At 43.8% G+C, this 13,627-nt stretch overlaps 2 protein-coding genes across 2 annotated transcripts in view; both read right to left on the bottom strand.

The window, feature by feature from the left end:
- The window catches only part of LOC105923771, a gene marked incomplete at its 3' end in the record, with an annotated part of 780,934 nt that overhangs the window by 477,986 nt on the left and 289,321 nt on the right, over nucleotides 1-13,627 (bottom strand). The gene's annotated exons all lie outside the window — the stretch shown is intronic.
- The window catches only part of LOC118561494 (NLR family CARD domain-containing protein 3-like), a 50,086-nt gene continuing 39,097 nt past the window's right edge, over nucleotides 2,639-13,627 (bottom strand). The window contains exons 8-9 of the mRNA XM_036133629.1: nucleotides 3,455-3,625; nucleotides 2,639-2,773 (exon numbers count right to left, since the gene is read on the bottom strand). Of these exons, the coding sequence (XP_035989522.1) occupies nucleotides 2,761-2,773; nucleotides 3,455-3,625 (184 nt within the window). The 3' untranslated portion in view covers nucleotides 2,639-2,760. The remainder of the gene's footprint in view (nucleotides 2,774-3,454; nucleotides 3,626-13,627) is intronic.

Below are 13,627 nucleotides of genomic sequence, written 5' to 3'. Positions count from 1 at the left end.
ACACTGGAAAAATCATTATTTTTTTATATAATGATAATGCATTTAGCCACAGGACTAAATTGGTCGGCGGGCCGTATGTTTGACACCCCTGCTCCAAATGATGTTTCTGATAGAGAACAAACTGATTTCTGCATTTGCAGATGTTAAGTGTTGGGATCCTGAGTTTCTTTGAGATAATCTGGATTTTGTTCCAGTTCTAATAGCTTGACTGACTACCTCTGTTTTTACCACTGATCAGGACTGTAGCAACTTCAAAGCTGCAAATTTACTTGGATCCAAAAGCAGCAAAGCAAACGTGACGTAACTGGTGTATGTGGAGCTGCTGCCGCCATGAAATACCATTAATGTTGTTGAACATGACTGGTGGAGAAAGGTGCGTTCATTAATCTGAGCAGAAGTCATTACCTGTGGTTAAAATGGAAAAGCCTCAAATGCTTTCCAGAAATGCTGAATTCTCTGTTTTTTCCTCTATTTTCTCATGTATTGGTGATGGCCGAGTAGTGTCCATGTTATTCTGAGCAACAGAAAACTAATGAGTCCAACAGCGCCACCTAGTCACACTAGGAATAAAACAGCTTTGACATCGCAGGGGTGAGCAGTGCATTTAAAACCAACAAGATTAAAAGTGTAACAACTTTACTAGGATAAAAATAAAGCCTACAAAGTGTACAGTGGATGATAGCTAAAAGCTTTGCTAAAAGTGCAACGGCCCGTTAAAATGGTTCCAAAGTGCAGCAGCAAAACTAAAAGCTCCAGCGGTGTCAGCAGTCAGAGGGTACCGAGGACCAGCCGCTCCCGCTCGGCGTCCTTCTGCAGTCCACCCCCCAGCTATCCATCCAGCGGTAGAGCCGGTGGGGCCAGCGTCTCCCCCGAGCCTCTTCTCCATCCTGCCCTCGTCCCTGGCTCGGATGGCTCCGCCTCCATCCAGCCAACGTGCGCAGCAACGTCAGCGACAGGTCCCGGCTCAGGTGCGCCTCCTCACCATGGCCCCACTACGGCCTCGCTGCTCCCGGTCCCGGGCTTTACTTCTGCCTCCACCCAGTCTGGATCTGCCGCGTCCCCATCACTGCTCGTTCTCGTCGCGGTGCCGGTAAACGGCGATTCTCTGATGATGCCTCCGCTGCTTCCTCCCCATCACATCTGGGCTGCCGGCCGGCCGGCCGGGCGCTCTGTCTCTCTCTCCTCCTCCCGTCACTGGCTGTGGCCGCCCCTTTTCTTCCTGTCTCCCATCACTCATGATGGGATACACCTGTGGAATCAGTCGCTGGCCAGAGGGAGGGAGTAGGAACCGGTGTCTCCTTCAAAAAGCATGCACACAAATATCCACCAAGCATACGACAAAGCAAAGCTGGAACCACAACATGCACATAAAACAGCCTCCTTCCTACACATTGATCAGTTTGTTCTTCTGGAAACAGGCTTGCAGATCCACAATCTGTCATCAGTGAGCTGCTGAAAAGATGTCAGGACAAAAACATTCATCTGCATTTCATAGACGACGTTGAACATTTATTGGGAATCAAGTGAGACACGACCTGCTGATGTTTGATTCTAATGGATGTTTTAAAGCTAGAAACTGAACCAAAGCATCCAGATAACTTGTTAAACTTCTGCTTTTAAACTCAGTTTTGACTAAATCTAGTAATCCCTGTTTGATGCATGAATCATTTTAATAACTCCTCATTTTAACCCCAACTTTAACTTTAAAATTCAACACATCTAAAATGATTTTCTATCTTTCTGTCTGTCTGCTTGGATGCCAGATGTCGTCTTTCTCAGGTTCTAAAGTTATTTATGTAACAGGGAGACGATCTAAGGATCCAGGTTCTGTAGAGCAGCTTCTGGTTCTGGTCCGTCTGAAATGTCCGGACAGGAAAGGAGAAAAAAAGGAAATGATTCATGTTTGAATTTATGATGAAAAGAGAAAATCTCTTTTCCTTCTTCAACGTCCACAGTGGACTTCATGAGGAGCTGCAGGTGAAGGTTTTACCCCCACAGTCCCTAAACAGGATTAAAATCTATGTTCTGACCTCAGCAGAGCAGAGCTGCATGATGAGCCACAGATCCAACAGAACCAGAACCGTTCTGCAGGAAGAACAGATAAAATCCTCCAAACAAGATCTGAAAGTCTCTGAGCTGCTGCAGAAAGTGTTTCCATGCTCACCAAAGGAGAAGCTGGAGCAGATCAAACTTTATCTTTACTCAGTTTTAGATTTTACCTTCAGAAAGAAGGAAATAAAAAAGATTTGATTTAAAATCATGAAGAAAAGCTTCATCCTCTGATTGAAGAAACCATCATTTACTCACTGAGCTGTTTGCAGCAACAGATAAAATGACCAGAGCTGCCCAAACATTTGCAGAAAACATCTAAAATATCCTGAAAAACCTCCAGAAACTGCATCACAATGAAGCAAACATGCAGCCTGAAAACTTTAGAGTTGAGCTTTATTTCAGATTTCTTGGTTACAGGCTGAAAATGAACCAGAGAGAAAAAAGATCAACTTTCCAGTTTCATCAGATTCAGATCAAAACTACATGGAGCCACTAAATGCAGCTTAGTTTTCATTTCATCCTCATTGGTCCACAGAGACAAACAATATCAGACACTAAATGACAGACATGATCAGATAAACAGGATCAACATCTCTAAACTCAGAGTTCATCATCAGGATCCAGTCAGAGTCTCTTTAAACTCAAACTGCTGCAGCTTCAACCTCTGGATCATCAGGACAGCTCAGCTTCTCTCCTCTACTAAGATCATCAGATCCTCCTCCTGCAGAGAGAAGAAGGAGCAACAGAGGAGATCAGTGAGTGTTTCCAGCCTCTGGAAGCTGAACATGAACATCTCATCTGTTCCTGAAACATCAGCTGACTAAGAAACATGGAGGCTGTCCCTGGACACATCTGGATGAAACTAATGAGAGAAGGACACATGTCCAGATGTGCTGAGTGGACTTCAGCAGAGCTTCTGCTCTGTAGAAAGACCACATGGTGACTAAATGTAATGATGGGCTGTGAAATCAGTGATTTGCAGGCTGCAGTCAGACTGATCTCAGAGCTGTGACTAAGATGAAACTGATCAGCTGTTTCCTGTTGAAATGAGAGAACAAAGAGTCTGAGATCAGATCTGATGCTCCACAGCTTGATGAATGAGGACCACTGTCTCTAGACATGGTGGAAGGCTGTCAGCTGGAATCCAGCTGCATTTCCTGGAGACATGAACACAACAACAACAGTCATCTTCACATGGACACAAACACAGGAACACAACAGGCTGCTGGCTCCTCTGATTGGCCAATTGTTGTCTTTGTGTCCAATCAGGAAGCCTGTCACCATTCTCCTCCCATTGAGAAGCTGCAGCTTTACTGGAAACACTGGATCTTTGCTTTGGTACCAACTGGGTTCAGAACAGTTCTGCTGACAGCAGCTGGACTCACTCCAACCATCTACTTACACAGATTCCAGTTTGTAGTCTGGACTCTTTACAAGATCCTGCAGCTGCTGAACATCTGACTCCTTCAGGTTGTTCCATCTCAGGTCCAGTTCTGTCAGATGGGACGGGTTGGACTTCAGCGCCAAACACAGAGAGTCACAGCTGATCTTTGACAACCTGCAGAGCTCCAATCTGAGTAAAGAATAAAAGATGTGAGCTGAAGCCACCGGGATGCAGGTTCTAACAGTCCAACAGAACCAGTTAAAGAACTCTCATTAATATTAATGACAACAAGCTGCTGCTTTAATAAAGACCTGCTGATTTCAGCTCTTCAACAATCAACAATATTAAAACTTTCAATAGTTAAAACTTGTTTAGCAGTTTTTACAGTCCTGGGGTCTCATTTTTAAAACTCTGTGTGGAATCAGTACTAAAAGTGTATGTAGAGAAAAAGAAAACGGAGTATGACAAAAACCTTTCAAGTTTATAAAACCATGCACACACACCAGCAGCCATTTTCCTTTCTAGATCACAGCTGTACCTGTACATTTGGTACCAGGTTCTGGCTCAGGTTCTGCCCTCTACACGCCCAGATTCAACCAGAAACGGTCGATGCAAAGCACCTCATGAATGTTAATGTGTAGAAAATGATTCAGCTGATCGTTTTTTCATCATAGTGACGTGGCAGCCACGGAGAAAAAGCAAAGAACCGTTGGGAAAATTTCCTAGAGAGGCGTTTATTAAATGTGGAAATCAGATGTAAAAGCTCAGATGTTGTCCACATTAAAACAAGTTGTTAATAAGCTGTTAAAATAAGTTGTTAAAAAGTAAACAACGCTGTGCTCCTTGTTGAAATTCCCTTGTGGCTGTGTGTTCAGATCCACATTCAGAGGAGAGAGGTTTCCCCTCCATTATTAACCCCCCCCCCCCCAAAAAAGGTGATGACTGCCTGGGTGTGAGCAGAAAGCCTCCTTCTCTGCTCTCTGGGGGTTGGAGAGCTGCCTTTCAGCTCCTCAGAGGGAGGTGGAGCCACTTTCCCCTGTGGGGAACAGCACAATGCATGCTGGGAGTCAGAAGCAGGATATTGGCCAGTCCTCATTATTGGCCAGGAAATATTTGATCCCTGAAAGTGCGTTTCCTCAATTCTCCATCTGCATGGTCTTCCAGCAGTGCCAATGCATCCAGCGAGCAGCATTACACACGAGTGTGTTTGACTGTTTCCAGCAATTAAAGTGATTGCTGCTCACCTCGTCACAATAATCTGTGGAACACGTCACCCTGGTGATCATTGAAGAGAGGAATGTGAACGTAGAAAACCAGAGAAAATGTTTGCAGACTTTGATTTTAGATGGCTTATGGGCATTATTTATTTATTTGAAATGTCCCAGATGTATTTAAGAGTCACCAGGACAAGAATGAATAATACTGCGGTTTTGAATGCTTCTGATCAGGATGATCTATGATTAAAGTCTGAGATGGAGTGAAATTGAACGTCTGAAAGGAATCCTCATGCAGGTTGGCTGAAATTCACCACTTCACCATCTGCGTCACCAATTTCCCCGTCTCCAAAATGAGCGTACGCCTGGGTCAGAGTTGGTATGAGGACCACACATTTTCCCCTCAAGTTCATTTTTATAGATCCCAACTTTTGATGGAAAGTGGCGTACGCACATTTCAGGTCCATTTTGTGTGTATCAAGCTTTCTAAATGACAGCCCTGCTGACTTCAGCTCTTCACCTCTGTCAGCTCCACCAGCAGCTCCATCAATACAAACTCAGGTTCTGCAGCCAAATTATTCAAGTTTCACAGAAAACAAACAAGTCAGCAGCAATTGTGGAGGAAATATGAACAAATGGAGATTAATGCAGATAAATGAACTATTTTAATTATTCCACAGCCATAAAAACATGATATCATGGAGAATATTTAATGTAAACTGACTTTAGGAGCTGAAAGCCCAGAACCTGGTACTGTGACATGTTGTGTCTGAGTGTTTTAGTCAGTAAAATCCTTCCAGAGCTACTAAAAGTGCTGAAGCATCAATCAGGGATTATATATTTGTTCCTGTCAGACAGATTCCAGGAGCTGAAATTCACTTTTCTAAACTGGGTTGAATCCCCTCTGACCCGCTTCACATGAGGGGGATTTATACACACTGGGGGTCCGAATGCTGTCCGGTTCTGACCTGAGATCAGGGCTCAGACTCAGTTACACAGAGAGACAACATTAAAAACTGGCTCCAAGTCCAGGAACACACTCAGGAAATATTTATTAGAATAGAAGATCTGAACTTTGTTTTTCACCTGAATTTTATCCAATTATTCACAGAAATATAAACTGAATTATTGTAAAATCATCCTATAGAAAATGTAGAAAAAGTGCTTTAATTATGTTTTAAAGATATTAAAAACCTTCAAATAAATGAAACATCAGTATTTTTCATTTCTTTTATCTTCCTCTGTCTCAGTTCTGGATAAAAGCTTTCATGTTTTCTGCTGATTATTTAATAAATCCTGGCAGGAAGTTGGAAAGAGAAAGAAACTTTAAGTGGAGCAAAGCGGTGAATAAGAAAGCAGACTTTACCATGAAGATCCTCAGTGTGGATCAGTAGAATATCAACCAGATGTCTGCAGTTTAGTGTCAACACAACTTTCACATCACAAATTTCAGAACTAAAACATGGAGTCTGACCTCAATATCTGTAGTTTGCAGAGGGGAGTCTGGAGAAAACCACAGAGCTCCTTCACTCCAGCATCTTTCAGGTTGTAGTTCTGACTCAGGTCCAGTTCTGTCAGATGGGAGGCGTTGGACTTCAGAGCCAATCCCAGAGAAGAACAGCTGATCTCTGACAAACTGCAGCACCTCAATCTGAATAAAGAATAAAAGATGTGAGCTGAAGCCAACAGGATGCAAGTTAAAACTGAAATAACAACAAATAATTATTAAAATGTAGAAAATTAATTTCCCTGAATGTAAAAGTCCCAGAAACATGATGAACTGATGTCTGATATTTGATCCAGTAGAACTGATTTAAAGAGTTAAACCCAGCAGAACCAGAACATGTTATCATGACGTGTTGTTAGAATATTTCAGTCAGGCCTTCAGTGATTCTGAGCTGGAACCAAACTGGACTTTAATAAGCAAAGTGTGACATCAGAGCTGTTAATTAATGCTGCTGGGATTGAATGGAAGCAGCTCATTTTCACAGTGACAGTAACCTTCTATTGAGGGGAACTGAGGGATTTATCTGAAGGATCAACAGCTGCAATAATTACACTTCACTCATTTCTAAACACATGAATACATGACTGAGAACAGAAGCGCTTCTACCTGTTCTACTGTCACACAGGATGCTGCATCACAAACACAACCAGTCTGATATCAATGTTATCAGCAAAGAAAGCAGAACAAATTCCCAACAAACATCAGATTTCTTCATCCAACCATCCAAGCTGAGATTTAACTGGAGGCCAACAGTTCAGAGCTCAATGTTGCTCCAGTCCAGAAGGTGGAGCCCAGAACAAATGGACCTTTTCCAGTTTTTACTCTGCAGAACATCTGGACCACATTCAGACTCTTCAGGAAAAATGCTGCTTATTTTTTCCTGGACTTTGCTGCTTGTGTCTCTGACTCCTTTATTGTCGGCTATATTAGATGATGTTGGATTCATGGTGAGGATATTTACAGAGAGTCTGCAGTCATTTCAACAAGTCCTCCCATTGTTTAGATCCTGGCTCACTGAAAAGGGCTCCTAGAAAGTAGAGCTGAACAATATCAGGAGAACATGGCTGTACAACGAGCAGACAGGACCCACCAGACTCTGCTTAGGAACATTTTTACTTCAACTGCCCAGAAACCCCTACACCACTCCCATATCTGTCATGGTGGTTCATCTGGACCTCTTCTCTCCATGGTTCTGACCTCCTCAACCCTCTTTCTCCTAGAAATCCATCATCCTGCCTGTCTGGGTCATCTTGGGGTTCTGGGATCTCCTGTAGTTTGGCTGCTGGGCCGAACCAACAAAGTCCAGCAAGAAGCTCCTTCTAACAGCTCCAACACTGAACATCTCTAGCTGGGCAGTCTTTCCATGAAGCTTTCTGCTTTCAGCCACATCCACCACACTCTTTTCCTCCCAGCTTCTCTGGCTTTGGTCCCGTTCTGACTGCTGCCGGGTCTGGCTCTTTATTATTCTCATCTTGGTCCTTCTGGCGTCCATGTTGGATCTGCTCCCCTCTGCTGTGCTGCTGAGCAGAACTGTTTTTGGTTCTTCACAGTTTCCCTCTGCTGGACTTTTTCTTTGGCCTTTGTGAGCGTTAACTCAGAGTCCATTGGTACCGGTTCAGACAGCTTTAGGTCCTTTTATCCCAGCTACAGTTCTGGCCCGTATGAGTTTTTCTTCCAGTTCTCCAGAACCACAGTTTCCTGCCAGTTTGTGTCCAGCTGTAATAAATGGTTCTGCTCTCTCTCCATCTTGCTGATGTCTGGAACTGAACTGGGCTCTTTTAAAGATGATGGAGGATTTCCCCACATAGTGCTGCTCAAACACAGCTTTTCCAGCTCCAGGCATCTTTTCTCTGCTCTAGTCAAAGGTCCAACAGCTAAAATGTCATCTGCAGCTTCTCCCACAGCAAACAGGAGGGAACTAACTTGATCTTCCTCACATTTCTCATCTAGAGCTGCTGCAGTCTGAAACCTCTCCAATCTTCTGGCCCACCTCGCCCGTTCTGCAGGACAGGAGAAGTCCAACGGTTCTGGAGGGGTTACTTGTACTGCCGTCTCCATCTTTGTTCTTCTATCCCTGGTTTCCTCACCTTCAGGATGTAAACCTCTGGATGTGTTGTCTCTCGGTACCTCTCCCTCAGCCCACATGGGCCCGTCAGGACCACATCCTAGCAACACCAGCAGCTATAGAGAGGTGGTCAGCTTAGCGCTGGCTTTCAGTAGTGATGGTCTGCTTGAAGCTGAAGCTCTGGAGCATTTGTCAGAAACAGCAACACAGTCCTTCAGAAGAACTTTGTTGGGGCTTGATTCATTGGGCCGGGTCATGGGTCAATGAAGTCCAAAGCTTCATTTGGGACGTCATTGATCTGGTGGTTCAGCACCTGCTTCATGGCTTTCAGCAGAAGTCCATCATGTGTAACAGCCGCTCCATGTAGCTCTATAATGAACCAGCAGGTTAAATAGGGATGTAGTACTATGGACCGGGCCCTGGAACCTTTAATCATGGCTCAGCATACCACCTATTCACAGGAGATACTACTTGTTATTTATTTAGATTTCTCCTCAATAATTACTGTTTAGTTTAATGCTGCTGCCTCCACTAAGCAGCAATTTATTAATTTCTAAACCTTAGATAACCTACGAAGAATTAAACTTTAGTCCATTCGAATCTGATGCTACAAACAGTCCCATGAAATAGAAAATAAAGTAATATATAACTGGAAAACAAAACAGAGATCCAGGAAAAACGTTAAGATCAATATTTTAGTAAAACGGTGACATTTAAATAAAAATAATTCCAATTACACCAAATGTGATCTCAGCATTGTCACAATAGTTTCTAACAATATTCACCTCTCAGGTTTATCAGGTCAAACTGCTCTCAGTCCAAAACATCACTTATCAGGTCAGCTAATATTGACTCTAATACGGATAATTAAAGCCAGAATAAAGCGCTGCAGGCCTGAGTCGTTGCTTGGGTTTGTTGTGGCTAAAAACAAACATCCAGTTCACTTTCTGAGCAAACCAACTAAAATCAAGTGAACTTGTTAGGTTCATGGAGCCCAAATCCTTTAGAGTTTGGACTGGATGGGGAAGGCTAGATGGGGTATCCCTTTAATGTGCAGCTGGTCCAGATGAGGAGGCAGGTGAGGGCAAAGGTAAACCCTTAAGGTTGTCCAGGGCAGCAACATGTGAAGCCAAGGCAGCTGAATAACCAACGTCTGCTCTTCCAGTGGGTCCAAAGATTGGCTCCTGGTCCACTCTGGACATCAATAGCTCTTAGCGCCTATTCATTTATTTACAAAACTCATATTTTTCTGATATCGAGTCAGTAAGAGTTTAACTGGACAATAATGTTAGAAATTATTCAATATACAGTAAAACCAGCTGCTACCGCATCTAAATACATGCTAATAGTGCTTAGCATCGCTAACTTTGGCTCAAAGCATCATTCTGAAGCAGCAGAAAACACAAAGACTTTTATCTTCAGTTTGCTTCTTAAAGTCTGTTACTTGTCTGTAACTTTGCATTAACCTCAGTAGTAGACAGCTTTAATCTCTCATCGTTATAATCCGACTCCACACCTGGCCCTCTGGCTTGTCTGCTCATGCCTGTGCATATTCTCAATCATCAGAGTCATGGCAACTACAACAGGATTAAATCCAAGGTTAGCAGACTTTCACTCAGTTTCTGGGAAAACGTTTTAACGCCTGATCCAGGAGTCTTTGACAATCCTGGAGGCTCTCAGTTGAGCAACATGGAGTTTAGGAGTTGCTGTTTTAAGACAATAAATCCTGACAGGAAGTTGGAAACTTTAACTGAAGCAAAGCAGTGAAGAAGAAAGCAGACTTTACCATGAAGATCCTCAGTGTGGATCAGTAGAATATCAGCCAGATGTCTGCAGTTTAGTGTCAACACAACTTTCACATCACAAATATCAGAACTAAAACATGGAGTCTGACCTCAATATCTGTAGTTTGCAGAGGGGAGTCTGGAGAAAACCACAGAGCTCCTTCACTCCAGCATCTTTCAGGTTGTAGTTCTTACTCAGGTCCAGTTCTGTCAGATGGGAGGGGTTGGACTTCAGAGCCAATACCAGAGAAGAACAGCTGATCTCTGACAAACTGCCGTTCCTCAATCTGAATAAAGAATAAAAGATGTGAGCTGAAGCCAACGAGATGTAGGTTAAAACTGAAATATGAAAAAATAAATAATAAACTGTAGAACATTTATTTCCCTTAATGTAAAAGTCCCAGAAACATGATGAACTGATGTCTGATATTTGATCCAGTAGAACTGATTTAAAGAGTTAAACCCAGCAGAACCAGAACATGTTATCATGACGTGTTGTTAGAATATTTCAGTCGGGCCTTCAGTGGTTCTGAGCTGGAACCAAACTGGACTTTAATAAGCAAAGTGTGACATCAGAGCTGTTAATTAATGCTGCTGGGATTGAATGGAAGCAGCTCATTTTCACAGTGACAGTAACCTTCTATTGAGGGGAACTGAGGGATTTATCTGAAGGATCAACAGCTGCAATAATTACACTTCACTCATTTCTAAACACATGAATACATGACTGAGAACAGAAGCGCTTCTACCTGTTCTACTGTCACACAGGATGCTGCATCACAAACAGAACCAGTCTGATATCAATGTTATCAGCAAAGAAAGCAGAACAAATTCCCAACAAACATCAGATTTCTTCATCCAACCATCCAAGCTGAGATTTAACTGGAGGCCAACAGTTCAGAGCTCAATGTTGCTCCAGTCCAGAAGGTGGAGCCCAGAACAAATGGACCTTTTCCAGTTTTTACTCTGCAGAACATCTGGACCACATTCAGACTCTTCAGGAAAAATGCTGCTTTTTTTTCCTGGACTCTCCTGCTTGTGTCTCTGACTCCTTTATTGTCTGCTATATTGGATGATGCTGGATTCATGGTGAGGATATTTACAGAGAGTCTGCAGTCATTTCAACAAGTCCTCCCATTGTTTAGATCCTGGCTCACTGAAAAGGGCTTCTAGAAAGTAGAGCTGAATAATATCAGGAGAACATGGATGTACAACGAGCAGACAGGACCCACCGGACTCTGCTTAGGAACATTTTTACTCCAACTTCCCAGAAACCCCTACACCACTCCCATATCTGTCATGGTGGTTCATCTGGACCTCTTCTCTCCATGGTTCTGACCTCCTCAACCCTCTTTCTCCTAGAAATCCATCATCCTGCCTGTCTGGGTCATCTTGGGGTTCTGGGACCTCCTGTAGTTTGGCTGCTGGGCCGAACCAACAAACTCCAGCAAGAAGCTCCTTCTAACAGCTCCAACACTGAACATCTCTAGCTGGGCAGTCTTTCCATGAAGCTTTCTGCTTTCAGCCACATCCACCACACTCTTTTCCTCCCAGCTTCTCTGGCTTTGGTCCCGTTCTGACTGCTGCCGGGTCTGGCTCTTTATTATTCTCATCTTGGTCCTTCTGGCGTCCATGTTGGATCTGCTCCCCTCTGCTGTGCTGCTGAGCAGAACTGTTTATGGTTCTTCACAGTTTCCCTCTGCTGAACTTTTTCTTTGGCCTTTACCGGTTCAGACAGCTTTATGTCCTTTTATCCCAGCTACAGTTCTGGCCCGTATGAGTTCTTCTTCCAGTTCTCCAGATCCACAGTTTCCTGCCAGTTTGTGTCCAGCTGTAATAAATGGTTCTGCTCTCTCTCCATCTTGGTGACGTCTGGAACTGAACTGGGCTCTTTTAAAGATGATGGAGGATTTCCCCACATAGTGCTGCTCAAACACAGCTTTTCCAGCTCCAGGCATCTTTTCTCTGCTCTAGTCAAAGGTCCAACAGCTAAAATGTCATCTGCAGCTTCTCCCACAGCAAACAGGAGGGAACTAACTTGATCTTCCTCACATTTCTCATCTAGAGCTGCTGCAGTCTGAAACCTCTCCAATCTTCTGGCCCACCTCGCCCGTTCTGCAGGACAGGAGAAGTCCAACGGTTCTGCAGGGGTTACTTGTACTGCCGTCTCCATCTTTGTTCTTCTATCCCTGGTTTCCTCACCTTCAGGATGTAAACCTCTGGATGCGTTGTCTCTCGGTACCTCCCCCTCAGCCCAAATGGGCCCGTCAGGACCACATCGTAGCCACACCAGCAGCTATAGCGAGGTGGTCAGCTTAGCGCTGGCTTTCAGTAGTGATGGTCTGCTTGAAGCTGAAGCTCTGGAGCATTTGTCAGAAACAGCAACACAGTCCTTCAGAAGAACTTTGTTGGGGCTTGATTCATGGGGCCGGGTCATGGGTCAATGAAGTCCAAAGCTTCATTTGGGACGTCATTGATCTGGTGGTTCAGCACCTGCTTCATGGCTTTCAGCAGAAGTCCATCATGTGTAACAGCCACTGCATGAAGCTCTAGTCTGTGGAGGCAGTCTATTTGTGGTCGTGCATGGAAAAAATGACACCCTCTTATGTGGTAAGAAATACATCTCTCAAAGCTTCTTCTCGTTCTCTCACTGTGATAACTCCTGCTAACCGGACTGCCTCCAACTTTAGATCAACCGCAGCTGGGTTTCCACTGATGAAACTTTTTCCCGCTATCCACATCCAGGCAACTTCCTTGATCAGGCGTGTCAGATTGCTGAAGCGCTTCACATCCATAAGGATGCAGGCGGTCTTCACTGCTAATCCCCGCTTCAGTTCTTGCCCTAGCCCCTCTAATTTCAGCAACAAATGCCTTCTTCTTCAACGTGTTGATGTTTTCTTTTGCTACAGCTGCGCAAGTTCTTTGGCTGATCTAATCGGCAATTCTCTCATGGGAGATCTTAAAAAAGAAGGCCATCTTGCTATTCAGAACCAGTATCAAGTTATTGAGGACTTGTAACGTTCTGTTGTGGTTTAGGTTATTTTCAGTTAGTCAACTTTTCTGTTTTAGGATTTATTTCTGTGTTGTGTTGTTTTTGATGTGTTCATTAGTCTTGGTCTTACTTTCTTTATTAGTCTGTATGTTCCCTCTATTGCTTTCACCTGTTTTGGTTAATTGGTCCGGCCCTTCTCACCTGTTCCATTCTCCTATTTAAGCCTGCCTTAGTTGTTTGTTTGTTGCTGGAACGTCTTGTGTTTATCCCTCTCGTCAGTCTGCGGTAAGCCCTTTCCAGCCCTTGATTATTTTTGTATTTAACCTGCCTGTCTGTCAGTCCGTGCCTGTCCTGCTTTTGCCTTCAAGTTTTTTGAGTCTGCCTTTTGCCACCTGGATTTTGTTATTAAAACCCCTTTTTTAAGCTCCAGCTCTGTGTCCGGCTTACTTTTGGGTTCTCTCATCACAAATCATTACAGGACTGGCTCCTCTGGTGATTACATCAGCAATGTTCCGGTGACCAGAAATCCACCACCAGTCATGGATCCTTCTATTGCTTTGTATCTATTGCCACTCTGTTGGTGGATAAGGTCTGAAAGCCATAATTCTCCTGCTGAATTGCACCAAGGA

Source organism: Fundulus heteroclitus, unplaced genomic scaffold (assembly GCF_011125445.2).
Source record: "Fundulus heteroclitus isolate FHET01 unplaced genomic scaffold, MU-UCD_Fhet_4.1 scaffold_65, whole genome shotgun sequence".
NCBI lineage: Eukaryota > Metazoa > Chordata > Actinopteri > Cyprinodontiformes > Fundulidae > Fundulus > Fundulus heteroclitus.
Note: the sequence above shows the minus strand (reverse complement) of the source record. Positions and strands in the feature narration are given on the sequence as shown.